The sequence below is a fragment of the Peromyscus eremicus genome, chromosome 9 (genome assembly GCF_949786415.1).
Source record: "Peromyscus eremicus chromosome 9, PerEre_H2_v1, whole genome shotgun sequence".
Classification (NCBI taxonomy): domain Eukaryota; kingdom Metazoa; phylum Chordata; class Mammalia; order Rodentia; family Cricetidae; genus Peromyscus; species Peromyscus eremicus.
Genome location: NC_081425.1, coordinates 72,025,285 through 72,052,959, shown reverse-complemented (window position 1 = coordinate 72,052,959; position 27,675 = coordinate 72,025,285). Strand labels below are relative to the sequence as shown.

Sequence of the window (27,675 nt, the reverse complement as noted above, 5' to 3'; positions counted from 1 at the left end):
TGTCACACAAATAAGAAAAATACAATATAAATTATAAAAGACATTATTCACTCCCATTTTACAAAATTTAAGTCTGAGCCTGTGTCAGCCTATAGACCTTGAAGGTCTCCTTACCTGTTCTGTGCCTTAGGTCTTTCACCTGCCAAACAGAAATAATAGTACCCAAACGATAGTTACTCTGGAATCAATAATATACGCAAAGGACTTAGCACAGCACATGAGACTTAAGTCCAATAAATGTAGATATAATTACCTTTACTATATGTTAAAATTTTAAACTGCTGTTTTTAACTTCATGAAAAATTATTTGGCATAATGATATGCACTGGTCTTCTTTCCCAAAATATGTAGTAAATTGTAGGATAAGCCTTCTCAAGTACAGTAGTAAAGGAACTGAACATAATTCAACGAACTGGATAAATCAGAGTACTTTGTATACCAAAGTCTCTGTTAGAAATCAAGTAAGTCCAGGGGGCTTCTGGAAAAGATCTCACACTCCTGAAAAAGCAGTGAACAGTGCGTGGGCAATGACAGAATATTTTTGTAAGAATACCATGTTAATCAGGAGATATAATCTTTTTTGGTCACAAGGCATAAAGTTGAGTGCCCCTTACTCTTGCACCAACAATTCAAGCACGTCTTAGCCTTATGAACATGACCACTCTGAGGTTCAGGGGTATTTTAGGAGCCATTATCTCTTCATCTGGATGTGTTCTAATGTAGGCAGAAACATCTCAAGGAAGCAGTAAATTCTCTACTTTGACTCAATCTATTGACTGGTAATTACTTCACTGTGTATAAGAAGCTAGTATTCAGAAAGTAAAATATTTAGCCATAAAAGGAAAGAAAAATGGAAAGAGCAAAGAAAATATACCACAAATTACCTGCTTTAAAATTTAACTTAACCTCCTTTAACCTATGTTAGCAGCACTTTTTAAAACAAGGAAGACCCTAGGGATTCACAGCAATGGCATTCCTAAAGGAGGCCAGTAATTGTCTTGGAATGGTTACATTGTCATATTCTAAAAATTGATCCACCCAATAAAATCTAATAATTCTTGGTAAGGGCTCATAGTGTACTCTATCATTTTCAATTAATTCAGGGGCCATTCTAAACCTATGTATAAGGACTTGTGTACTCTATCATTTCCAGTAATTCAGAAACTAGCCTTCTTAAGTCTGTGTTCTGCATCTCAAATTAAGACACTCAAGTTTAGACAAACACTTTTCAGTGTTTTGGAGCACATTTTAAATGAAATATTTATACTTAAATATTATGTGTAGTTCACACAGAACTGTGGGATATTATAAAGATTCTTATTTAAATTTTGGTAAAATTTATTAAACTCCATTATGTCTAACTAAAAATTTCCCATGTATGTATAAAAGCATTTTATCTATTGACAATCTTTTTTGAGTTATACATTTTGAACTAAATTTTATGATGCCCATATATGTAAATACTTTAAGAGTGAAATGCAAAGAATGTATACTGGTTTATACAACACATATTTTTATTTCTTTAGAGAAACACCCTATTCTAGTTAGATTTTTAAATCTTGATTATATAGTCATGTTCCTTTCTGCTAAAAAAAAGGGAGAAATCTAAACTATGAAAAATAAGGAATACTTTTAGTAAAAAATTAAATATATAATTCATTACAGATGTTCTTAAAATGTAAAAATTGGGTGAAATAAAAAAACAATTACAGGGAATTTGTTTATTGAGCATGAAAGTTAACACTTCTAAATAAGGTATTCACTTTGAATTTTCTTTGTCCTGTCAGTGGACATAATGGAAAATATTGCACAGAACTCAAGCATGGAAATAATAATTAACAAAATATCTAAACAAGTAACTGCTTTACATTTTTAAAAATTAATTCAAACAAAATAATTTGAAGTGCTTCTCTGATTTGGAAGTCTTAAAATGTTATCTCATGTTTTGATTTTTTTCTTCTTCTTTTCTTTTTTTTTTTTTTTTTTTTACAAATTGACACTGTACAAAGAGTTCAAACGGCCAGTAAAACTACTGCCTGAAAACTGTTGGCTTGAAGTAACAGAGGTATAATTTGAATTCACATCAGTACTTTCGAAAGTGGCAACAGTACAAGTATAGATCTTTTCTAGTATCCGGACCTGTTCTGGCTCTCCCTGGTCTGAGGACTGCTTTCTGGAAAGCCTCTAAAACTGCCACAGTGTCCTATAAAAGTGACAAAAGTTGGCATGCTCATTGCCCTTGCTTACCTTTGTAACACTGGGCTAAACAGAAAATGGAAATACAATCAACAGTAACTTGTACAGTAGCTAATTCTGGATTAGACAGCTTGGTAATGGTGATAACTATTCAGAGTGAGGTTCTCAAAAGAAACAAACAATTCACCCCAAATTAGGCCAAACCCTACATTAAGAGAAAACAATGCTATGAATGAACTGAATATTACAGCTTACCTGGGTCCTGGAAGACCATGAACAATATAATGGACTATATATAACTTAGAATGTATTCTCACAGAGTAAGTTAATAGGGTTTACAGAGCAATGGCCTTTCTAAATTTTTATCGATGTTTAAACTTTTGTGAGTGCTTTATTATTGTACCATATTAAGCCAATCAATCAATAATATCCAAGTAGGAATAACTTCAGAAATGCCTTGAAAATGGACAATGAAAGAATCTTCAGAACTGAAAAGCAGGCTTTTGCTGTGAGCTTGCTCCAAACTTGGAATAATATTTACTACCTGAAATTCTCAATTCCTCTTAAAATAGAAGACTACTGCATGTTTAGCCATCCCATTTCATTCAAGGTTGGTCTTAAGAGACTGACTGCATTGTTGCTAAACATGTTGCTATTTCTCACAAATACCGTTTACACTATATGTCACTTTTTTATTCAGAGTATTAAAATAACAAACATGGTCCTTTAAAGTATTCCACCTTAAGCTAAATATAAAATAAGGTAGTTGCATTAATTTCTTACTAATTAATTGGCTTAAATCTATTTATCAAATAAGAAATAGTAAACTTGAAGTTTTACCCAGAAAGCAGATATATTCTGATTTGTTCCTACCATCTACTTAAAACAGTTCATCATTTTAGTTTAGTTCATAACATTTTCCCTGGACTAGTACTGCTGTACCTCAGGAAAAGTCCCCCAACCACCTATAGAAATGATGTTCAACTGTGGTCTTTTTGAGTTGTTACAAGTTCTTTAGGGAAATCTAATAACTTAATTAACAATCACCGGTGCTAAAAAGTTAACTGAAGAACTGATAAATAAGAAGTATAGTTTTACTGCACTTCACCTACTTTAATCAAAACAGGAATGGTAGGGTTTCCAGAGAGAATGCGTTAAAGATCAAGAACCAGAACACTGGTGAAATTCATTCATCTTCTCACACCAACGTTATAACAGTCACGTATAGGTTTATAGAATTTGAAATTTATAAATTAAAGTATGGAATTCAATGTAACAGGGAAAAGATAAAAAGCAAAATATAGCTAATGGTGTCCAACTTTCAATGAAATTCCTGGGTAAGTATGGCTGCTGCTTTCTTCCAGTCATTTTTTCAGATAAAACATTGGCTGTGTCATAAGGAATCTCCTGTGCTTCTATCACCCGAGGCCTTCTGAAACACAACACACTTCCTTTGTGACTTCAACTCAGCTGAAGTGTCGAGCCAGACGGGCAGATCTATAGTCAGCACGAAGTTGGACGAAGGAGTGAAGGATGTTCTTGTCCAGACTGGCAAGTTGTTCTCCTGAGCAGACTTGCTTTAAGTTATCTGGAGCAACGACCAGGAGATTGCAAAGTGCATGCAGAGTGTCAAAAAGATGTAATACCATTGGAATCTAAATTGAGAAAGGAAAAGAAAAGCATTGAACCAGAACAACTTACTTCCTAGTAAGTTCTGCAAATTCTTCTCACATTCTGGTTGTATGTGAGACCTTCCATATGTCAGAATTTTTAAAGCTTCTGAAGAGCTAAATCTCAAAGGTTTCCATAGTTAAAACTCTTAATAATCTTTGAAAAGATCCATATTATTCAATTTTCTTAATAATTTGTAATTTGATACACTAGAACTAATTATCTTTAGTATAGCACCTTTAAAAATAACTTAAATATGAAAGAAAACTGATTTTAGAGGAACACACATGAAAAAAAGAATATTTTCCTAATGTGTGACATAACCATAATTTTTCATGAATGTTAAAAGGCACCTGGATGGAATGTGCTGAAATATGACCTTAACTAAAATAAAACCCCTAGGGAAATGCTAATATTTAAATGTAACAGGAATAACTGCCTTTAGGTAAGCTGTATTAGAGCTCTCCTTATGATGCCAATGAAATCACACACTTCTTAACAAGTCAGTATACTTTTTAATGGTATAGATTGCAAGCTCGATATTTGTTTAAACGTACCTTGAAGTCTTTGGCACATTTTCTATATTCAGCTACATCGCAAATTGCTAACATGCCACCCATACAACTATAGGAATATTGTTGAAGATGCTCATAAATGAGCCGATGAAAACGTACTCCAAGTTCCATCAGAACTGTATCCACATTCTTCCCATCCATGGAATTTTTAATCTTCTCAACTTGTTTTCTTACATAAGCACAGACTTTTACACATGCCTGTAAAAGTTTTTCTACACTTATTATACAGATATGTGTATCAGCTTAGCAAAGAAAAAGTTTTTCAATTTCCAAGTATAAGAGAAAAAACTTAAAGCACAATTATGCACACTAATGACTGTTCAAGCTTTAATAAAGAAGATAATATATTAGCAAACTGAATAGTTCCACTCACATTAGTATACTGAATCAAAACATTGTTTTCATCTTCTGGCTTAAAATCTGTTTTCTTTTGTTCTGCAGCCAAGATATGCTTCATCTGTCCAATCATACAATTTAATGTCCTAAAGATTGAGAACACAAAATATATGACACATTTAACTTAATTTTACCTTTGTATTATACTAAATTAAGTTAAATTATTTAATTTCCTATCATTACAAAACACTTTGGTATTGGCAAACTAGAATTTAGGGGAAAAAAAGTCATTTTATGACTTGCTATCAAAGAGCTTCTGGTTTTATCATCTTTCTCCCATGAAAAGATCTTTGCAATCTACCAATAGTTACTTCCTGACTAAGGCTCTTCTAAGGCAAAGCCATACCTAGAGAATCTTAAGGGAAGTGGAAGAGAAAAGACTTCAAAAGAATGGCTGTGGTAGTAGGCACACTGAGTCCCACAGTCAAAGGACAATCAGGAAGATGAACAAGTGCACTAAATCCCAGCTGAGAAATAAAGGCACTGATTAGAAGGCACCAATAATATCTAACTTGTGTGATATTCTCCAACAGTAAGCTTATGGGAATAAAGCAGACTACACTAATTTAGAGTTTAGTGACTGCAAGCAGAGTAGTCAAAATGATAAGTTTTAGGTTAAATTTAAGAGACAGACCACATAATTAAGCACAACAATAATGAGGTCAAGTTACAAAATGACAGTAGACCAACATAAGATGGTGAGATTAGGATACAGATCATGGTCCTCGTACTGTGCCTGATATATGGCAAATACTTGATAACAGGGAGCTATACTAATTTTCAATCAATGTAAGACCACCATCATCTGAAAACAGAAACCTAGAAAGTAATAGTATTTATAGTCTTCAGTAAATAATATAAAAAGTTTTAAAATTCACTCAACAGAAGTTACATGTACAAAACCAGTACAACTATTCAAACATTTCATAGATAAGCCAGAACACACTAAATGGAAATATAACAATAAACACTGCATACCTTTGTTGTTCTAGTAGCACTAAGGATTGAACCAAGGGCTTCTCACACACTAAAGTACCCTTACCCCTAGACTACATCCCAGCCCCGCATCTCATTTTTCAAAGGAATTTGAAGCTTGCACAAGTGTGGTACAGAGGAATGGGGTTTAAAAAGTATTTCTAACTGTTTTGACTTGAAAGTATATCTAAGCACACTGACTTTCAAAACAAAACAAAACAAAAAACACCATGGGGATTAATAAAAATAACATTCTCCTAAAAATAAGAACAATATGTTAAAGTATCAACTTTACAGCCAGAAGAGTAAAAATAAACAATGTTCATGCTGCAATGCAAATGCACTTCTACAAGTTTTAAAAATGCAGGGGAAAAAAAAAAGAGAAAAAACAGTTAACTTGCCTATCGATGCCAGTATCCAATTTCATCTCCATCTGCTCAATTATCTCTTTTTTTTTCTGAAGGCATTCAGATAATTTAGGAGAAGAGCTATTGTTTATTAAAGAGGAAAACAAACTCCAGTTAATAACCTACTTTCTAAGTTTCTAATCTGTACATCATGAATACATATTTGTAAATACATTCAAACACCTATTATTTTCATTTGCTCACATACCCAATAATTACAAAATAAATCATTACATACAATTATGTACATTAGCATACCCAATTCATTCACACTAGAACAATTAACCCATTAAGAGCAAAGCAAAGACAGACTTGTTATTCTGATCTCTGAGGAGATAGCACTGAACATTACCATGTAGCTTTGAAATTTTGAAACTAGTTTCCTCTGTATCTAAATATCTAGTATAACAGTAAGAAAAGTCACAGACATCACCCAACTCTTAAGAATATAACTAATCCTACCAATAAAAATGTAGACAGTAGTAAGTAAATCCAGTTTCATTTAGCTTTTTTAACTAAAAAGACATGAAACTAATAATAACTGTCAGCTTCTCAATTCTATTAAAATATTAGGGAATACACAACACTACAACACCTGTGAATTATGTTATGTGACATAACAGCTCTTTGCAAAGTAAATCAAGAAAACTTCCTAAGCTGGGCTTGGTGGCTCATGTCTGTAATACCTGCCTGGGTTACACAGCAAAGGAGTACATTTCCTTTCCAAGTATGATTCAGGAATCACAAATGATCTGTGAGCTTGTTTCTAGTCTAGACATGTCATAGCACTGTTTAAAAAAAAAAACTACAAAACTATCAAACTCTATCATTTACCTGAACATTTCCTGCACAGATACTAGTGCTAATGAGACAACTTTAGCAACATGGAACATTATATATTACTCCATTTAATTTTCAAATGCTTTAGAAGTCCATATAAATTGATATGAAGATATAAACCAAATCTTGATGCTTTATTAAAATTTGTTCATTCACGTTTCTTGTATGTCTTTATAACAAGTGTATTGTGTCTATTGGGGTGTGTGTGTGTGTGTGTTACTTGGGAGTGAGCCCAGGATCTTGCAGATACTAAAGCAAGATCTACCACTGAGCTACATCCTTAACTTTAAAAAGGAACTTTTTAATTTTCTTTTTGATAGTATAACATAATTACATAATTTCTCTAGTCCCTTTATTCCCCGAAAACTCCCCTAAATACCCCTCCTATCCTCAGCCCTTAGGGAAAAAAGAGAAAAAAGAAAACAAAAACAAACAAACAAACAAAAAACTATCTTTTGAGACTGGGTCTTGGTTGTCCAAGCTGACTTTGAAGTCATTATGTTGACTAGACTGCCTCAAACTTGAGATCCTCCTGCCTCAGCCTCCTGAGTAACTAAGATTACAGGTGTGCACCACCATGCCTGGTACCTAGCTGCACTAGGCTGGAAGGCCTTTTTCATGTTAGATTTCTAATTTTGGTAATGATAGTTAAAAACTTTTCAAATATATCAAATTAACAGCACAGTGGGAAGAGAAAACAAGAATTCAAGGAATTCAAGGAAAGAAGAAAGGACTTATTTCAAACCTCCTGTTCTATTTGATGTTTTCATGAACATGTATTATTTAAAAAATAATAAAAATATAATACTCATTGAAATACCAATGAAAATATGACAATGCAACTAACCTTATTAGTGGCATAAGGTGATCATTAAACTGTTTGTCAAAAAGATGAAAAATAGTATTGGCCTGTTGTACAACATCCAAAAAATAGAGATTTGCATTCCTAGAATCTGATGATGGGATTCCTAAAATTGGAAGGCACAGATAAGTGAGAAGCAACCTTGAAAAACACTGGGCAAAAGAATGATTTTATATATACCACATGAATAAAAGTAACTGACATTTAATAAATCAGCAATGGTTCTACAGAGATTTTGTTAAACAGCTTAACAAAATTCATCCAAAGCTATTTTTATAACCCAAAGTTAATCATTCTCATGGTTCATTTAGATAAACGGAAATGAATCAATGAAGTGCCTGGGCTCTACCTTCTTCTTTCCCCAAACCTCCGACCATGTCTCATGAACACATCCAACCATCTTCCTTCTAACAGGCCTCCCTCCCTCTGACAGTTAAGTGCTTTCCTTGTGGTCTTCTACTTCAGTTTTTACCCTCTACTCTACATAGACTCCTGTCATTGACACACTGCACTCATCATGGTCTCTACTCTGTCCTCAAAAATATCCAAAATCTCATCACCTCAGAGACGTGTTTCTTCAACATCTCCTACTATTCTGTGTGGTCATCAACCACATTCTGACACCAAAAGGTGGAACTGAAACCCCTCTGGATCTGTCTCCTCCTTTCATAAAGAGTAACTCACGGACTCAAGGTTCCTTGTTCCTTTTAGCTCTAGTTGCCTGTGTTTCTATCCAGTTAAGACTAGACTAAGAAAAACACCCACAGCTAATGATAATAGATAACCTTATAAACTAGAGTTCTTTATATGATGATTCTTCAACTTTACAATTGGAAAACAAAGGTGGTGTTTTGTACAAAAGAAACAATCAGGTGGTAGGAAAATTAAAGGTGCCAACACAAACATAATAAACTGAAGCACATGTAGAAAACACTAATCACAATAAAACATGGAAATTAAGACAGTACTCATGAATGTTTTTAACCAATAAAATATAAAAAAATCTGAAGAATATTTAGTAGCATATATAAAAACTGATATACACATATAAGCTAGAAGCAGCAGAAATTGTAGGGAACAAGCCTCTCAGGAAAAATGGTAAATTAATTTAAAATAAATAATAAATAATTTAAAATAAGTTTTAAATTAAAGATTTAAGTAATGAAAATTATTTTAAAATATGTATACATAATATGCTTTGACTTGGGATTTTACCTAAAAAGAGTAAACTCTACAATGCTACTCCAGCATTATTTCTTATCACCTGGCTGAATTTTATGTAATCATTAAAAACAATGACCAAGAATACTAACTATATGAGGAATATTCTCCATCCAAATGAAATTTTCCTAAACATTTCCAAGTTCAGAATACTGCTAGTAAAATGAATAGGAAGGTTTCCATACTAGATAAACAATAAATCCTTCATATCAGATTTAAATTCACATTACTTTATCATCTTTTTTAATAAACAATTTATTTGAGTGTGTGTGTGTGTGTGAGACGTGTGTATTAGTCCGAAGACAACACTCAGGAGTCAGTTATCTCCTTCCACCATGGTACTAAACTCAGGTTGTCAGGCTTGGCAGCAAGCAATTTTACTGCTGGGCCATTTTGCTGGTCCTTATTCTTATTTAATACCTTCTGTAGTTACCACATTTTTGAAGATTTAAATCATTTCAATACAAATGACCATACTAAGTCATTTACTGCCAGCATGGGTTAAATATTTGATGTCAATAGTTTGCTATAATTAAGTTAAAATACACTGTTACATTGTTGCTTATGAAGGTAATAAACTGGAGTTATGCCAAAGTGACTGATTTATGGCTCAATTTGGTTCATTACTAAAGGTTTCTAGGATGGTGTTCTACACAGGCAAAAACAGACCTTTTGAACTGTAAATGCTTTCTACATGCCACAGTATAATGCTGGGGGTAAGGATACTGAACAAATTGAGATTCCAACCCTTAAGAACTTATAAGCTGTTGTCTCTACTTACAATAGTTTGACTCCAAATATTTAGTTTACTCACCACTTTAATGAGCTCTCTGATTCATGTGTCTTCTCAGAGGCCTTCTCTGACTACCCTTTCATAAAAAGCTTTTGTGGGGGCTGGCGAGATGGCTCAGTGGGTAAAGGTACTTGCTGCCAAGCCTGACCACATGAGTTCGATCCCTGGAACAAATATGGTGGAAAGAGAGAACCAACTCCTGCAAGTTGTCCTCTGACTTCTACATGTGTGAACACACACAAAATAAATAATAAATAATGTAAAAGAAAAAGAATTTCTGCCTGTAAATCCTTCACTCTGCTTCCCCAATAGTATTCTCTACCCTTTATCCAGTTTTGATTTTACCGTACTTCCTAATAAGTTGTCTATTATTTTTACAAGAATATGAACCCATGATTAGGCACGTAAAAAATATGTGCTAAATGAATGAATACTGACAGGAGACAGACATTAACAAACAGAAATGTCATTGTGGTATTATCATAAAAAGTAAATTCAATAACGAAAAATGGATAACTACACTGCAACAGGAGCACTACTTCATGTGAGGTGATCAGCACAAGTGTCTCTGAAAAGGTGACATCTTAGTTGAGGTCAGGTTAAAAGACAAGTGTAAAGAGCCAAGGCAAATGAAGCATAGTGAGGAACACGTGGAAGCACACCACAGATCGCGTTGTTCTAAGCAGTTTGTTTTTAATCCCCTCAAGAGTAATAACCACTAAGGAGTCTTCAACAAGAACGTAAGAATTAAGCTGGCTATTACACAGTAACTTAGGAAGGCAAGAATGGACACAGGAACCAGTTAGGAGATGACAATGTTTAAGGTGGGGTTACATCAGTAGATGAAGCAAAGTAGATAAACAAGCTATATTTGGATGTATACTGACAGGATTTGCTGATGAACTGGCTATCAGCAATGAAAACAGGAAGGTTAAGCACTTTCTGGGTTTGGTAAATAACTACTTCCTTAAAATCTTGGGAGAACAGTGTTGGAGGAAGACAATTTGTTTGCTTTGTTATTTTAGGTTATTCAGAAATCATTATATAGTCTAGGCTGACCTCAAACTAATAATGACCTCTGCCTTGGCCTCCTGCATGCTGGGATTGCAGGCGTGAACCACCATGCCTAGCTGAAGAGTTTCATTTTTGAAATGTTAAATCTGAGATACTCACTTACCAGGTCACGGGGTCAGGTAGTAAACCCAAAAGAACGAGGCCAAAATATTTAATATAAATTTATTCCTTTCCAAATTTATTTTTGAATATTTTCTCTCTAAATTTCATTACTTAATTCCTAAGCAGAATTATTCTTATCTCTATGTATGCTTCTTGACATTTTATAGCATAGAACATTGTTATAAATTCTGCCAAAATATTGTGCTGAGTTTTGTAGTCTATGGCCTTACTCCACTGGATGTAAACAATATGAGAGAATTATGCCTATGTTTAGTTTCCAGCACCTCACACATCCTAGTATTACATAAGCTCTAAATACATTGTATTGAACTGAATTTATCACATAGAAGTCATATACAAAACAGCATTAAGAGTACTGGTCAACCAAACAGGACCAAAGGCATTTAAAAAGAAAGTATAGTAAAGTATACTTACCAGCAAGCCCCGTTTCTAAAGCATAATCAATATGCTCAATACATAAAAATTCCACAAGAATAGTAAAAATTCTAAAGGCATTCCTTGGTAAATCAGAAGGATCAGAAAGCTTTAAAAACAAGCAAAAACAGTATTACTCTTCAAATCTATATTTTTAAAAAGCCAACTCTTAATAAAGCAATCCTTTTTGTGTAGAACACTATTTCAGGTAACAAATGTCAGTGTTCCCCTCTCACTGTCCACAAAACAGTTATAATGCTCTGGATTGGTCTGTAACTCTCCTGATCTAGAGCAGTGTTTTTTCAAATCTAGATTGTATGTAATCCATGAGTAAAATCCAATTATACTTTCAAGAGACACAGACAGACAGACAGACAGACAGACACAGACACACACACACACACACACACACACACACACACACACACACACACACGTGTGCATACTCTGCTTCCATGTGAGATGCATTTTTAACTATGGTGATCACAGTCAAAGAAGTTTGAGAGCCACTAACAAAGAGGGTTGTTCTAGTAAAACTCAAAACAAAACTGTAAAGATTCTCATGGAATCAGGAGATGAAATCAATTAATATTCATAGTAAAATATAACAAATCAAATTTTAACTCATCACATCTGGTGGAGCAAGACTTTAGAACGTTACTGAGCTTCCCTAAATCTCATTTTCTTAATTTATATGGTCTAACATTGACAGTATTTCACTTTAGTCTTAAGGTTCGAATAAAACAGGAAAATTGCAAAGTGTTTGTAACACAGAACTTGATTTGCACTAAGCTCACAATTTTCACTTTGATGTTGCTGCTGCTAGACTAAAGAATTATTAGTAGTTACGTTGAGAAAAATGAATTGTTCTTAAAAGGAAATTATTCTCAACTTCTTTGAACTGCTTTCTATTAATTATAAATTGCTTTCTGCCTCTGTCAAAGCTACTTACAGTATCTATTCACATGACTTTCAGGGTAATGCTACAGGTGAGAATTCCTTATGCAAAAGAGTTAGGCCTAGAACTGCTAGAGATTTTGGACTTCCTCGATTTTGAAATATTTTGAAATAATGAGGTATCTTAAGAGACTCAAGTCTAATCACAAAATTTATTTGTTTTATAAATTCCTTATATAAACAGTCCAAGGACAACTTAATATAGTATTGTTTTTACTAAAACCTAACCTTAAGGCCATGAGTAGAACTTTCCAATGTGCCACCATATTAGTGATCAAGAATTTTATATTTTGGAGTGTGAAAGATTCTGTATTTTCAAATTAAGGGCACTCAACCCTAATGTAATAATGAGAGCCTGACATATAACTGAGTTTATAAAGAATTCCATAAACCACTTTAAAACCCCAGTGATTCAACATCCCCATTTAGTATTAGACTTCTTAATCGCTACACCAACCTTTCACTCTTACCAATCTCTCTACTCCTTTTCTTTTGTTTCTGATGCTCAATAGGTGCCCTTACCTCCATCACAAATCATAAAAACTAAGCCTAAGTTCTCATCTTTCTCCTGCTTATAGCCCCAAATCCATGAATAACATATAGAATAAACAGAAAATGGATAAAAAAAAATTAAAGAAGACATCAACGAATAAGATATGACATTTATAGAATACTCAGCCAACAATGTGAAGATACACATTCTCTCATGTATACAGAAAACCATCAATATGGGCTGTACATTGCATCTCAATAAATTTAAAAAGGATTGACATCATAATGCAAAGTTTGCTCACTAACTACAATGGTATAAAATCTAAAATCCAAATAACACAACTTCACAATCACTCTAGGGCAAGAAAAAAAATCAAAGAGAAATTAAAGAGTATTTTGAAATGAATTAAAATACTAAAAAACTTAGCTTCAGCGAATGCAGTACTTGGGAATAAGGTAAGTAAATGCACACACTGGAAAAGGTCAACAAACTCAGCTTTTACATTAAAAAAAAACAAACCAAGACAATAAACAACTAGGAAAGGGGCATATAGCGCCTACGTTGAAGGAAGGAAACAATAAAGAACAGAAATCAGAGCGGTGGTGGCACACACCTTTAATCCCAGCACTTGGGAGGCAGAGGCAGGTGGATCTCTGAGTTTGAGGCCAGCCTGGTCTACAAAGTGAGTTCCAGGACACACAGGGCTACACAGGGCAGGTCTGTCTTGAAAAAACAAACAAACAAACAAACAAACAAAGAAAACAAGAACAGAAATCAGAGATATTTGAGAGAGCAAGAGCGAGAGCGAGAGCGAGAGAGAGAGAGAGAGAAATTAATGAAACCAAAAAGTGGTTCTTGGGGGGAAAATCAGTAAAAATAATATACCTTTATCAAGATTTGTTTGGAAAAAAATTTGGGAAACAAATTACTGATGTTGGGAATAAAATAGGCAATTATTACAACAGTTTCTACAAAAAGTTATAAGACAGTAAGAAAAAGGTCATGAATAACTTTATCCCAAAAATACAATTTTGGTGATAAATGAAAGTCTTTAAAAGATACAAATAGGCTGATGTATTGGTGTAGTACACCTTTAATCCCAGTAACTGAGAGGGAGAAGCAGGTGGATGAATCTCTGTGAGTTGAAGTCAGCCTGGTCTACATAGTAAGACCCTGTCTTAAAAACAAACAAAACTGCCAAAACTCACTTAAAATTATATTACCTGAGTATTTCTGCATACATTAAGTAGGCTGAATTTTTAGTTAAAAATCCTTAAAAAGAAAATCACAGGCCCAAGTAACTTTCCTTGCGAGTTATGGCAAACGTTTAAGACAGAAAGACCATCATCTAAACCCACAAACAACTGGAAGGGGAGGCAGAAGTACTTAGCATATCATCCTATGGGTACAGCATTACCTTCATTATTAAAACAAGACAAAGGCATTAAGGGCCAATATCCTTCAAAAACACTGATGCAAAAATTCTTGACAAAATTTAGTGCAGATGGACCAGCAAGAAGGCTCAGAGAGTAGTTTGCTGCCAAGCCTGATAACGTGAATTCAATTCCTGGAACCTACTTTGTAGACAGAGAACCCACTTCCTCAAGTTTTCCTCTGACCTCCAAAATGTGTGCCCTGACACAATAAACAAAGGCAGTTAAAAACAACAACAAAAAGTTTTGTTTCTGGTTTTTTGTTTTGTTTTGTTTTTTAATTTGGCAACCCTATCCAACAATGTATAACTTAGGACAATAAGAAAATGGCCAGTGATGACCAACCGGGATTTATTAAAGGAATGCACGGTTAACATGATTCTCCCAAAAGAAAAAAAGAAAACATTTAACAAAATGTAACAAAAAATCTTTTGTTTTATTTCATTTGTTTGTTTATCTGTATGATACAGTCTCCTGTGGCCAAGGCTGGCTTCAGTCAAACTCATCATGCAGCCAATGATAACCCTAAACTCAAGATCTCCCACCTCTACTTCCCAAGTACTGGGATCTAATAATACTTAAACTTAATATGTCACTTTAATAAACAAGTATACATATCTTGCTGGAGAAATAGTTCAGCAGTTAAGAATGTGGGCTGCTTTTCCAGAGGACTCAAGTTCAATTCCCAGCCCCCAGACAGCAGCTTACAACTGTCTATAACTCTAGTTCCAGAGGATCTGACATCCTCACACAGATATACATGAAGGCAAACACCAATCAATGCTCATACAATAAAAATAAATAAATAAATAAAAAAAAAAGACTTTCCTCAAGTTAAAAAATAGTATTCATGAAAAACCTACAGTCCCCATCACATTTAGTGGTCAAAGACTAAATGATGTACTCCAATGGCCAGGTGTAATAACAAGTGTTTGTTCTGTGCACGTATTTCCATTCCACACTCACTGTACTGGAAGTCTAGCCAGGGCAACAAAGCACAACAACAACAACAACAACAAAAGGCATCTATATGGAAAGGAGTCAGCAGAGCTTTCTTAATGGTAAAAAAACATAACACTCTATGTAGAAGGTCTAATAAATTCTACAAAAAAGATTATAGAATAGTAAACTTAACATGTAAAGACCCAACTACACACTTCTACATACCAAGTTAAACTTGAAATTAAATAAGTTTAAAAATTACATTTAATTTTTTGTTTTTTTGAGACAAGGTTTCACTTTGTAGCCCAAGCTAGCCTATAACTCACAATGTAGCCTGACTGGCCTTGAATTCATAGAATCCTTCAGCCTCAGTCTCCCTTGTGCTGGGATTATAGGCCTGCCAAATTGAAAATGCTTTTATATTATAGTAATAAAAAAACATATCAATTCTTCCCAAATAGAATCAAAGATTCACTGTCATTCCAATCAAAACCAGACTTTTCCATGATAGAAACCAATAAGCTATTAGACATATATGAAATACAAAATGGTCTATATGGAAATGTCAAAGGACATACTCCCTGACTCAAGGCCTCCTGTGCCATTACAGTTAAAACAGCATGATATTGGCATGAAAGATATAAGGTACAGAACAGAGATTAAAACAAACCATAAATAAGCAGACAATTGATTTCAACCAAAGTAGAAAGTAATTTTTTAGAGAAAGAAGTCTTTAATAAATTATGGCAAAAATAAATGGAAACCTAATTATAAAAAATATAAACTTCAATTCATACATGATTATATGAAATCCCTAAATTAATTCAGAGCTGACTATAGGCTTGATAAGCAAAACTGCAGATTATAAAACTACTAGAAAATCTAAAAGGCAATTCCTGTAACTCTTAGTTCCACAAAGATGTACCTGCAATACAAAAAAGTACCATTCACAACAGATGTGTTAAAATGCATTTTATCTAAATTAAGAACTTCTATACTTTGAAATATTAAATTGCAAAATCATATATCTGATTAACAAACTATAACCAGATTACAGAATTTAAAAAGTGTTCAAAAGATAACCTGACTTTAAAAATGCACTAAAGATGAATAAAACACTTCATTAAAGAGGATGTCCAGATGACAAACACATAAAAAGATGCCCAGTGTGAAGCTAATGCCTTTAATCCCAGCACTCAGGAGGCAGAGCCAAGCGGATCTCTGTGTGTTCGAGGCCAGCCTGGGCTACAGAGCGAGATCCAGGACAGGCACCAAAGCTACACAGAGAAACCCTGTCTCCAAAAAAAAAGACAGAAAAAAAAAAAGCCTAAGCTAGCACTGCACACTCTACTAGTCTAGTTGTTTCTTAAGAAGAAATACCCTATGACCACACCACTGCCAAGTATTTTTGAGATTAATTCATGCTGATTGGTGTAATTCTAGCTGATTCGTTTAAATTGGTATAGTTTTCTAGTGTGTGAACAATGCCATTAGTTCTCTCTTTTTCATGTTCTTACTTCTAGGTTTTGTTTTGTTTTGTTTTTTTGTCATAATAAAGAATGCTGTAATTAGATTACCACATGCAAATAAGAATTTTTAAAAACCTGACAAATTATTCTTCCAAGTAACTATTGCAATTCCCCCCTACCCTCAGCATTACTAAGGATTGAACCTAGAGTCTCACATGCTAGACACTCTAACACTAAGCTGCAGTCCCAGTCCTCACTGTAACAATTTTCAAAGTCATTGGTAGTACATGAAAGTGTTTTTTACCTCACTTTGCTACCAACACATAACAATATCATAGTTCTTAATTTATGCCACCTTAATAAAAATTAAATGGCATCATTCCTATTTTATTTTCCTATTAATATGTAATTTATACTTTGTTATATATATATTCTTTGAATATTCCTACCAATTTGTATATTAATTTATTGACATTCAAAATGCATAAATGATATATATGCATGTAAGTAAAATACTAAGTTTTCCTCAGTTCTTAATTCCAGTATTTAAGAGCTATGGTTTTCACTATAAAAGTGTAAGAATCATCTCACTGGGTCTTTATGATGATTAAATGAATTAATATATAATACTTGAAGTATCTAGATTAGCTACTAAAACATGTTATATAAAATACAGTAACAGGCAAAGTCTCACTACTACTGCCCCAAGCCAATGTCTATGGATGGAGCCTCTGGACTGGCCTCAGTGCTAAGCAAAAATGTGCAACAAGACAGACTTGTGCTCAGGCACACCACTATCAGCTGCAGCTTGGGCCTTGAGTAAACCTCTAGGACAATCCCAGGTCCTTCAGCCACAAGTCTCAGTCACAGGTCAGCTTAGGATGAGTCATGGCAACCAAGGGATCATTTTTTACCATGCTACTCAAGACCTGAACAACACAATGTGTAAAAGACTTCATCTGCTAAAGGAAGGACAGGAAACTAAGCACACAGTTTTCCTCAGAACTGAATGCCAGGCCTTCCATGGTAAAAGTTAACACAAGATAGAACACAAGAGCCCCTCTCTTGAGCCTAGCCCACAGATGGAACCTTTAAACCTGTCCTAGTACCAGGTGGAAACTACAGTCTGAGCGGGCCAGCCACAGCACCCCCAGACCTGCAGAGGTCTCAGGCCACAAACAGACCATAGTTCTGGGCAGACTACAACAGTGTGGGCCTTTGTCCTATCTCTGTGCTGCACTCATCCTGATGGACTATGAGCTCTTGGTAAGACCAAGTATTACGCTATCAGTGACAGCAAAGACAGAGTAACTTCATTTGGAAAAAGAAGACAGATGGATGCAAATCATTTCTCTGGAGGTATAAACCAGACCTCCCATAGCAAGGCTGCAGAGTGCTGGGCAAGAACCCTGAAGTGCTGAACACAGGTCAATAACTGTAGAAACAGCTTTTGGGCCTACCTTGGCTCTCAGTAGGAAGATGCATAAACAGCATTATCTACCTTTCTACGGAGCTCCTAATGTCTAGGTCTTTCCTGCTATCAAGCCAATGTCAGCTTTATAGGATGACTGTAGATTTGTGACAGACTCAGGCTGAAGGCACTCTCTAGTGTTGAAATAATGATAGCAAGAGAACCACAGAGTTGGCAAAAATCTAGACTCAGGGTGCCATCTAGCGCTAAAACAAGAACAGTGACCAAGGTCTTGGTGAAAATAATAAACAGATTATTGTGGAACAATGAGTATAAAACAAAACAAGGGCAGGTTACTATGATGGTAATAAACATCTAAGCATCCAATATGCAGACACTGCTGCAGGCCAACAAGCACCCAGAGGTTTCAGGGTCCCCAAAATGAACAAAGTAAGGCACCAGAACCATGCAAAGTGTATGATCTCTCAAGACAAAAAACTCAAAGTAAATGTTTCAAAGAAATTCTAGGAACCTCAAGAAAATATATGCAAATAATTCTGCAATTTGCCAAAGAAAGTTGAAATAATTTATAAAACCAAAACATCCTGGAGCTAAAAAGCATGGTAAGTAGAATGAAAAATGTAATAGAAGCATCAATGGCAGAAACAAGAAGAATCAGCTATCTCCCAAACCAGACTATTTTAAGTATACATATAAGGAAAAGAAAAAAGGAGTAAGAATATCTAAAGATTGTAGGAACTACAGGAAAGCATTAAAAGAGAACATTTTGGGGCTACTAGGGTTCAAGAAGGACAGGAAAGTAACAATGGAGAGTTTATACTTCAAGATCCATTATAACCAAGTCAAAGGTTTAAGATAAGATTCTGAAAGAAACGAAAAAAAGGGAACAAATAACATGTACATGTAAAGGGATTGATAGTGTACGCCTGTCCTTAGAGGTGAATTTTGTTTTTTTTTGTTGCCTTCCAGTAGTATGTAGCGGAGTCTTTTTTTTTTAATTCCACTCAGTCACTCATCACTCAACTGGAGAATTGCAGAACTTTAACATCCAGAAGAGACTGAGATGAGATATTCACATATTGAAGAAGGAAGAAAGAAGATAAACAAAGCAAAACAAAAACCTAAAAATAAAAGCCTGCCAACAGGAATATTACACACAGCAAAGCTAACCAACAGGAATACTACACCCAGCAAAACTAGCCTGGAGACATGATGAGAGGTAAGAGACATTTCCAAACAAACACCAAGAATATTTATCACTACCAAATACTGTCTGATCTCACTCATAGACCAAAACCAAACAAGGGATTTCATAGACATTAAAAGTAAAATATGGTTGTTAGCAGCTGAGGAGAGACTGGAAAGAGGTAGAGAGTGATGAGAAAAGGCTGGTCAATAGGGAAGAGAAATAATTTGGTATTCTACTGCACCAGTAGGATGACAACAGATTAACAATGTACTCTATATTTTCAAATGCTAGAACAGATTTTGAATGCCTTTCCACAAAGAAATTATGAATATTTGAGGATACATATGCTCATCCTGATTTGAATATTACTCAATGTACACTTTTATCAAAACTTCACATGGTACCTACAAGTACATGCAATTTGTATAAACTGTGTCAATTAAAAATTAATATTAAAAAATTAATTGGTCCTAATGAGGAAGTACATTTATATCTTTCTATAAATGAGGCAAAACTTAAAATACACAACTATAGCTTAAAAAAATCAATTTATCATTCTTACCCTATGACATCTTTCAAAGGCTTGTTTGGTTTCTTGTAAAAGATTAACTACCACTTCTTGAGATAGGAAAGTTTCCCCATGCGTATCAATACTTGGCCCCAGTGGTAAGTTGGTACGTTGTCTAATCCTTTCTTTCAAATCTTGAATACTAGTACATCAAAAAGACAAATGAAAAAAGAAGTTTACTATATTTAGGTTTGAACTGCAAATACCCTCAACTTTAATGCATATTAAAAAAAACAAAATAAACTAATAAACAAGAGACTGAAATGCTAATTACAAAAACTCATTTGTAATCACTTTTATCAAAAAAGGATAGCTTTGGAGTGTATGTGCACAAGTGTGTCTGGGTGCATGCACCTGTTTGCTCACAAAGAAGCCAGATGAAGATGTCAGAAGTCCGACCTTGATCATTGTTCACCCTATTCCCTTAAGAAGGGGTCTCTTGTTGCATCTGAAGCTGGGCTAACAATCAGTAAACCCTAAGGGTCCTCCTGCCTGCTTACTCCACCCAGTGCTGACAATATAGTTGTGTATATGGCTACAGCTGGCTTTTTATATAGGTGCTAAGGATTTGAACTCATGTCATTATGACTGAATAGCAAGTGCTGTTACTCATTGAGCCATGTCTCCAGTCTCTAAAGTTATGGTCTTTATATCTTTTTACAGCTTTGGAATTTCAACTCAAGAAGCTATTCTAAGTAACAAATAACTAAAAGTAGTCTTACACACAAAGAAAATTTAAAAATTTTAGTGCTTCTTTTTAAAACACAACCATTTAAATATATGGTTCATGTCTTCATTATATTAAACTAGATCTATTAAGTACAACTGAGCTTTTCTTAGTGACTAGGGATCACTTAGAACATTTATTATGTTGACATCTCTAGATTAAACTACTTTTGCTACTAGAACATATAGCTCAGGCTACTATGAACTCATTTTTTGAAGTCTTATGATTACTCTTTAGGTTTTTATTTTTTGAAATAAAAAGATTTTGATTTAGCATGAAAACATCTCAAGAACTTTTCTTTTTAAAATTTATTAGGTATGTGTGTATGCATTTTTGTACAGGTGCACACGGGTCAGAAGGCAGTTTTGAGGAGCCAGTTTTCCTACCATGGATTCTGAGGATGGAACTTGGGTTATTAAGACTCGCATCAGAAGCACTTTTACCAGCTGAGCCATGTTGCCAGCCCAAGATTTTCACTCCTTTACTAAAGCCATTCAGATATTATCTTTATTTATTATTATAACCTCCAATCATAATAAGAGCAGCCTGGGTGTACAATGTACAAGTCTGCAAGACACCAACAGAGGTTGGTTCTCCTTGCAGGATCTGCTAGGTCCCGTCTGGGAATGATCTGAGCAACTAAATGTCATCAACTTTACAACAAATTCTCTTCTTCTCATATGCAAATTATCTCAGACTTTAAAGTATAAATCTAATAGTTTTATGTACAAATGACCAAAAAAGCTCATCAATTCAGGGCTGCCTAAAATGTAAAATATTTGCTCTGTTCTTTACAGCTTCAATAATGAATGATGTGATTCATAGTTAATAACCCAGAATAATTAACACTGGAAAAAAAACTTAAGCTACAGAATTCTTTATATTACTAGTATTATCTTTATATTTTTATATTTGATTGAGAAGTATATGATTTACATTTTAATCATGTTAGTTTAGGTCATTTCAGTGTGTCATTTGAAAGCAGGATTTGGTCAACAGCACATACAGTATGAAGAGCTGTTCATAGAAAATCTTAATGACAGTTAATATTTACTAACTTTGCCCAAACTTAATGTTCTTAATGTTTTTAATGTTAACTATACTTAATTTTTAGAAACTTACCCTCCTGTGCCAATGGATCTCTTTTGGTGGTTTTTTGAATCATAATAGCGCTGGAGGATCATAGCACTTCTGCTTTTCAGGTATCCAATCTCCACTTCAATATAGTTCTCCAAATAGGAAATGAAAATGGACTTGATAAGCTTAGACAAGAAAGTCTGTTTATCAGTACCTAAGTTAAACTCCATCAGTTTGCTTGAAAGACTGGTGGTTCTTTTCATGGAAAAGAGAGAAAAGATTAATATATATTTTAGATACAGCAGCAAGATTAAAGATCTTATATATTCATAATAGGACTTTAATGATTTATATCAAACAATCATTTCTTAAATGTTGGGAGACTACTTAGGATATAGAGAGCAACTTATAAAGTTATATATGGGAGAGAAAAAATATTACAAATAATATTTTAGTTTTGAAAATTGACATAAAGTGGTAGAGATAACCTAGAAAAAAGGCTGTGAAGCAATGATTAACATAGAAATAGCAAAAATGGAGAGTAGCCTAAGGTATGTTCTAAAGCCTTCCACCATAAGGTACCCACATGATTCTGAGAGTTTTACTGTCTCTTCACCATTTCTGTCTCTGTCCATGTGGACTGACCTCTAAGTTTTTATTTCACACTGTTGAAGAGAGTGTTGCTGCTGCTTTTAGGATGAACTTTCTCCCAAAAGAAAGGGACTTCGGATAAATGTAACTGCACTAATTCTTAAGAACAACAAAAACACAAAAACTAGCTCACAAATAACAAATAAAATTCTTAAGTCAGTTTAAACAAGGTCTTTTGCTAGTACAGTAAGAATTCTGCTCTTTTGTAACTCCAGTCTATACAGGCAAGAATTTAATGCAAAACAGGATGCTGCTATCTGATAAAGTACCTGAATACTTCCCATTTTCTATTAAAAGAGAGAGAGAGAATATGAAATGTATTGTTATCGTCTAATAAGTAACAACAGACCTCAGCAAGGCATGGTCACACATGCCATGAAAGCTAGCATTCACGAGGAAAGGCAGCTAGACCTTGGTGAACTTGAGGTCAGCCTGGTCTTCACAGTGAGTTCCAGGCTAGCCCTGTCTCCACATACCTGGTATACAGATCATAGAGACTTTTGAGATACTGCTCAGCATCGGATTTCCTACATTCTTCTAACTGATCTTTCACAAAACTCTAAAAATTAAAGTAACATTTTGTTAAGGAAATATTAAATGGTATAACTTCTCAAGATCATTATGTTAAATAAACAAAACATAAAAACACAAATACCACATTCTTTCTTGTCTTTGAAACCTAGATTTAAAATTCTATGAGTATGTCAGCCAAGCGGTGGTGGCGCACGCCTTTAATCCCAGCACTCGGGAGGCAGAGCCAGGCGGATCTCTGTGAGTTCGAGGTCAGCCTGGGCTACCAAGTGAGTTCCAGGAAAAGGTGCAAAGCTACACAGAGAAACCCTGTCTCGAAAAACCAAAAAAAAAAAAAAAAAAAAAAAATTCTATGAGTATGTCGTAGGTAAACCAAAAAGGGGGCTAGAGGTAAGAAGAGATAAGAGGGTGAAAGCGGAAGGGGACTTCCATGAGGAAACAGAGGGACTTCCTGGAGGAAGAGGGGGACAGGGCAGGGAAGCAGCAAAGAACAAAGAACATATGAAGTTGCTATAATGACACCCATTTCTTGAAACGCTAACCAAAAAAATAAATAAATAAACAATTAAAAAAAATCTTTCAAAGGTCCTGAGTTCAATTTCCAGCACCCACATCAGGTGACTCATAACCACCAATAACTCCAGCTCCAGGGGGAATCTAACACCTCTACCTTCTGTGGGTACCTGCACTCATACACATGAATACACACACACACACATACACACACGCACATGCATGCACACACACATACACACACACACATATACACGTGCACATGTGCACACACAATTAAAAATAATGAAAATAAATTTGGAAAACCTTGTAGAAAAAAAAAAACCAATAACACATTGCCCTAACTGTTTAATTCATTACTGTTTGAAGTTACCTGTAGTTTGATTTCAAACACATTCTGAATAAGTTTAGCCAGTACTGCTTCTGGATTACTAAAGATATCTCCAACTTGCTTGTTCACTCGCTGACAGAGTATTGCTGCATCTTCAAATATATCATTTCTCAAGTAAGCACCCTAAATGCCAAAGGTATTTTACATTGTTAATATATTACTTATAAATGGCTTCAAAATACAAATTAGTATAAAATAAAATTCAAAAGTATACTGTAAAGTTACCTCCTGGCACTGCTTTATATAAACATCAATACAATGGGAATAACCCTATAAAGAAGAAACAATGTTATTGTCTGGTTCTAATTATAATAACAATCTCAACAAAGTGTTACATGTAATAAAACTATATCTTGTATCCCAGTGAATGATCAACAGTCATCATACTTAAATAAAATTAGAAGTATCGAACCATCCAGTAACTTAACATGGGTGTCTTATCCTATCTTCTTTGATTAAATTAATAGGGTTTTTCAAATGAGGTTTTCCTCTCCAGCTCAGGTTCCAGGAAGATAGCTCCATAACCCACACATTTGTCTTCAGCACCCAAGATCTCTCAGGCCCCCATTTCTAGCTACAGTGAATCTACTCTTTGGTTCATATCTTCCACCAGATGTTTACACTCAGGTTTTCCCACTTTTTACTTATTTACAAATATTTTTGATTGAAAACGATGTACTATAAGCAAGAAGGCTGATGACATGATTTTCTTTCTCTAACTATATAAATTGCTTGTTATAGCATCAATATTACCAGAAAAATCACTGAATATTAAGTAACAATTAACAAAAATCAATCCAAATTATTCTGTCATATAGTTATACAATAGTTAGAGGAAATCAAGAGACATAAAATATAAAATCTTCAGAAACCTGAAGACTGATCCTGAGTTAAAATCTTACCATTTACCTTAAAATGAAGTAAAACTGCTGCTACTTCTCTCATCCTGGAGATCTCCCCTCTTCTTTGGGCACTAGTAAACTCCTGAATCAGTTGGCATTCTAAATCATGGTATTTACCTAAAAAAGGAAATCATCCATCTGTATACAACTTACATACAGCCATCTCAATCTACAAATATTGCAAAATTTATAGTAGCTATGGATCTGTCTTCTTGGAAGAATTACAAAAACATGAGATTACAAACAGTGACACTAACTAGCTCATACAATATACTGACATGCACAAATCTGTATTTCAAGACACAAAAAAATTACAAACCGGTAAAATAGTTGAGCTCTTCAGAGTATAACAGCCATTTATAATATTTACTTAAACCAAAAGATGACTATATATTTAAATGAAAGAAAAAGGAGAGGAAAAAGAAAGAAAACCCTTCAGATGTCAACTTTGATGGCAAAATATAGAAAAAAAAATCCTTAATCTTTAATCTAAAGCTAGGAAGTATGAGAACTAGAATGCCTTTACCAATGCTGATACTTCTACTGAGAATAAGTCGATTAAATATCAAATTTTATCCTAAGATAGTATGTGGTCCTTGATGTAATACCATATTCTCAAGGCTATTACAGTTCTTAATTACTACCTGAACCTTAGACTAGTTTATAGTGGTCAAAAATATTCCTAGGGAATCCAAATATCTATACATGTCCTGATTCTAAAACTTGGAAAAACAGGTCGTTGGCTTTCTGAGAAATAGCTTACCAAACAAAAATATAGGGATTTTCCCTCCAGAAGCATGGGTATGGCTTAAAAGACAACCCAAAGACTGGCGTAAGCCAGGTGTGGTGGTTTACACCTTTATTCCCACCAGGACTCAGGAGGCAGAAGCAGACATATAGATAGATCTCTGTGAGTTCAAGGTCAACCTGTTCTACATAGTGAATTCCAGGATAGCCAGGGATATACAGTGAGACCTTACCTCAAGAAAACAAAATAAAACACCCCCCCCAACAAACTATAATCATATAAGGAACCAAATAGCTAAATAGGAATTGAAATGCTCATGTCTTCTCAATACATTAGAAAAACCCCTATTCAGAGATATGTAAATGAACACAATTTCTAAAAATACATAGTTAAGCTAAATATAGAAAGTCTAAAGCTACATGCTCCCAATTATTTTAAAATATAGAAAGATACATCAAAGTACACACAGGTACTACTAGAATATCCCAGAAATATTTTGAGGAAAGAGGCCTCAAACTCTAGGATGGGATAGATCAATGGTATCATTCCCACTTTCTCACCTGTTGCTATATTTTTTTAATATGATTTTTTTCCTTTTTTAAAGACATGCTAAATAAATAGATTGCACTTACTTGCAATTTTGGATTTTACTTCTGAAAACCTGAAAAACAGAAAGTCAATGATGAGGTTCATTAGTCAGGACAAATCTGATACAAGACAATACAAAGGGGGACAGTGGTGCAGTAATGAATGGGGACCCTCTATATTATCTAACTTTTCTTAAATATAAAACTACCATAAAAGTAAAATGTCACAATAAAAAAAGAAAAAAAAAACTGTGGAAGAGAATACTGAAAGAAAACATACCAGGTGACAAAAATAAATGTAGACAATTCAGATGAGATTGCTATTTCTCATTTAGGAAATGTACGTGGACTCATCAATTCCTTTGTTAAAGGAAAAGTTCTATCTGAGGCACTAACAACCCAGCCAATCTCAAAGTTAGGTTACTGTCCTTACTTGTTCACTTGGCCACTGTGAAGAAGAACCACAATGTAAAGCTTTACTTTTTTTTTAAATGATTATATATGATGATACAGCAATTACAAATGACAAAAACCACAAATGAATTATTCTAAAACTAGGAAAATGAAAGAGACCATAAAAGAATTCAGAGATGTGTAGGGGTGGTTGTCTGTGCTTTACCCCTGAAGCACCACTCCTAGTAGGCAGCAGGTAACTGCTAGGTACCTGACACTCTCCCCACCTCCAGCCCTCATCCCCCCATCCCCCAACGCCATGTGGCCAAGCAGGTGGACCGCTTAAGATCTGGAATGCATAAGTGCTCACTCTCTTGGCTACCTTGTGGTCTTGGATGCTGGATGCTGGTACTATGGACCAAGGCAGAGTTCTCCAGAGAACTGTGTTGGACCATGCCCCACCCCTCCTGGATCCTGTGACTAACTCCCTTATACATATTGTGAGTTAATTCAGAATAAATCCCTTTTGACTATCAGAGAGACTCCGTGGAATTGCCACTTTATCTGGTGCCCAATGTGGGGCACGAACCCATGACCCTGGATTAAGAGTCCCATGCTCTACCAACAATTCGATTCAAACAGGAGAAACCCCTTGATGAGGAGAAATAAAGGCTCATCCACCGATGTGACATCTCTACAAGTTGTAAAAAAAATTTAACAAACAAGATTTGGGGCAGGGTTATGTTTTCTGTCTTTACAGGATAATAAAAACACCCATGTTCAGAAATCATAAGGCCTTGGATACCCAGACGTCTACAGCAGAAAGAAATAACCTACTGGTACCAATATACTCTACAGGGTAATATCTCACTACCTAACGTCAATATCTCTTTAACTCGAGAATAGTTGTGGTCCTGATTCAATTATAAATCAAGCTGACTTTGGAGTTGGAATTTGGCTCCCTCCTTCTCTAAACCCAAGCATATTACTAAAAGAAAAATTAGGAGATTCTGTCTCATATCAGAAGAGCCAACTGGTGTGAAACAGAAGAAAACCAATAATTTAGGGACCATTGTTATCTAGACTCTATTTCTTTCTATGCTTTTCCTTGCCTTTGAAGAATCC

The 27,675-nt window shown here is 34.6% G+C and overlaps 1 protein-coding gene across 1 annotated transcript in view; it reads right to left on the bottom strand.

Moving 5' to 3' along the window:
• Positions 1–1,706: 1,706 nt before the first annotated feature.
• Exoc5 (exocyst complex component 5) overlaps positions 1,707–27,675 on the bottom strand; it is a 53,375-nt gene continuing 27,406 nt past the window's right edge. Inside the window, exons 6-18 of the mRNA XM_059273717.1 lie at positions 26,203–26,231; positions 24,830–24,939; positions 24,146–24,190; positions 23,903–24,043; positions 22,962–23,044; positions 21,880–22,089; positions 20,025–20,172; positions 11,548–11,656; positions 7,908–8,028; positions 6,215–6,301; positions 4,816–4,924; positions 4,425–4,640; positions 1,707–3,851 (exon numbers count right to left, since the gene is read on the bottom strand). Coding sequence (XP_059129700.1) covers positions 3,663–3,851; positions 4,425–4,640; positions 4,816–4,924; positions 6,215–6,301; positions 7,908–8,028; positions 11,548–11,656; positions 20,025–20,172; positions 21,880–22,089; positions 22,962–23,044; positions 23,903–24,043; positions 24,146–24,190; positions 24,830–24,939; positions 26,203–26,231 — 1,597 coding nt within the window. The 3' untranslated portion in view covers positions 1,707–3,662. The remainder of the gene's footprint in view (positions 3,852–4,424; positions 4,641–4,815; positions 4,925–6,214; positions 6,302–7,907; positions 8,029–11,547; positions 11,657–20,024; positions 20,173–21,879; positions 22,090–22,961; positions 23,045–23,902; positions 24,044–24,145; positions 24,191–24,829; positions 24,940–26,202; positions 26,232–27,675) is intronic.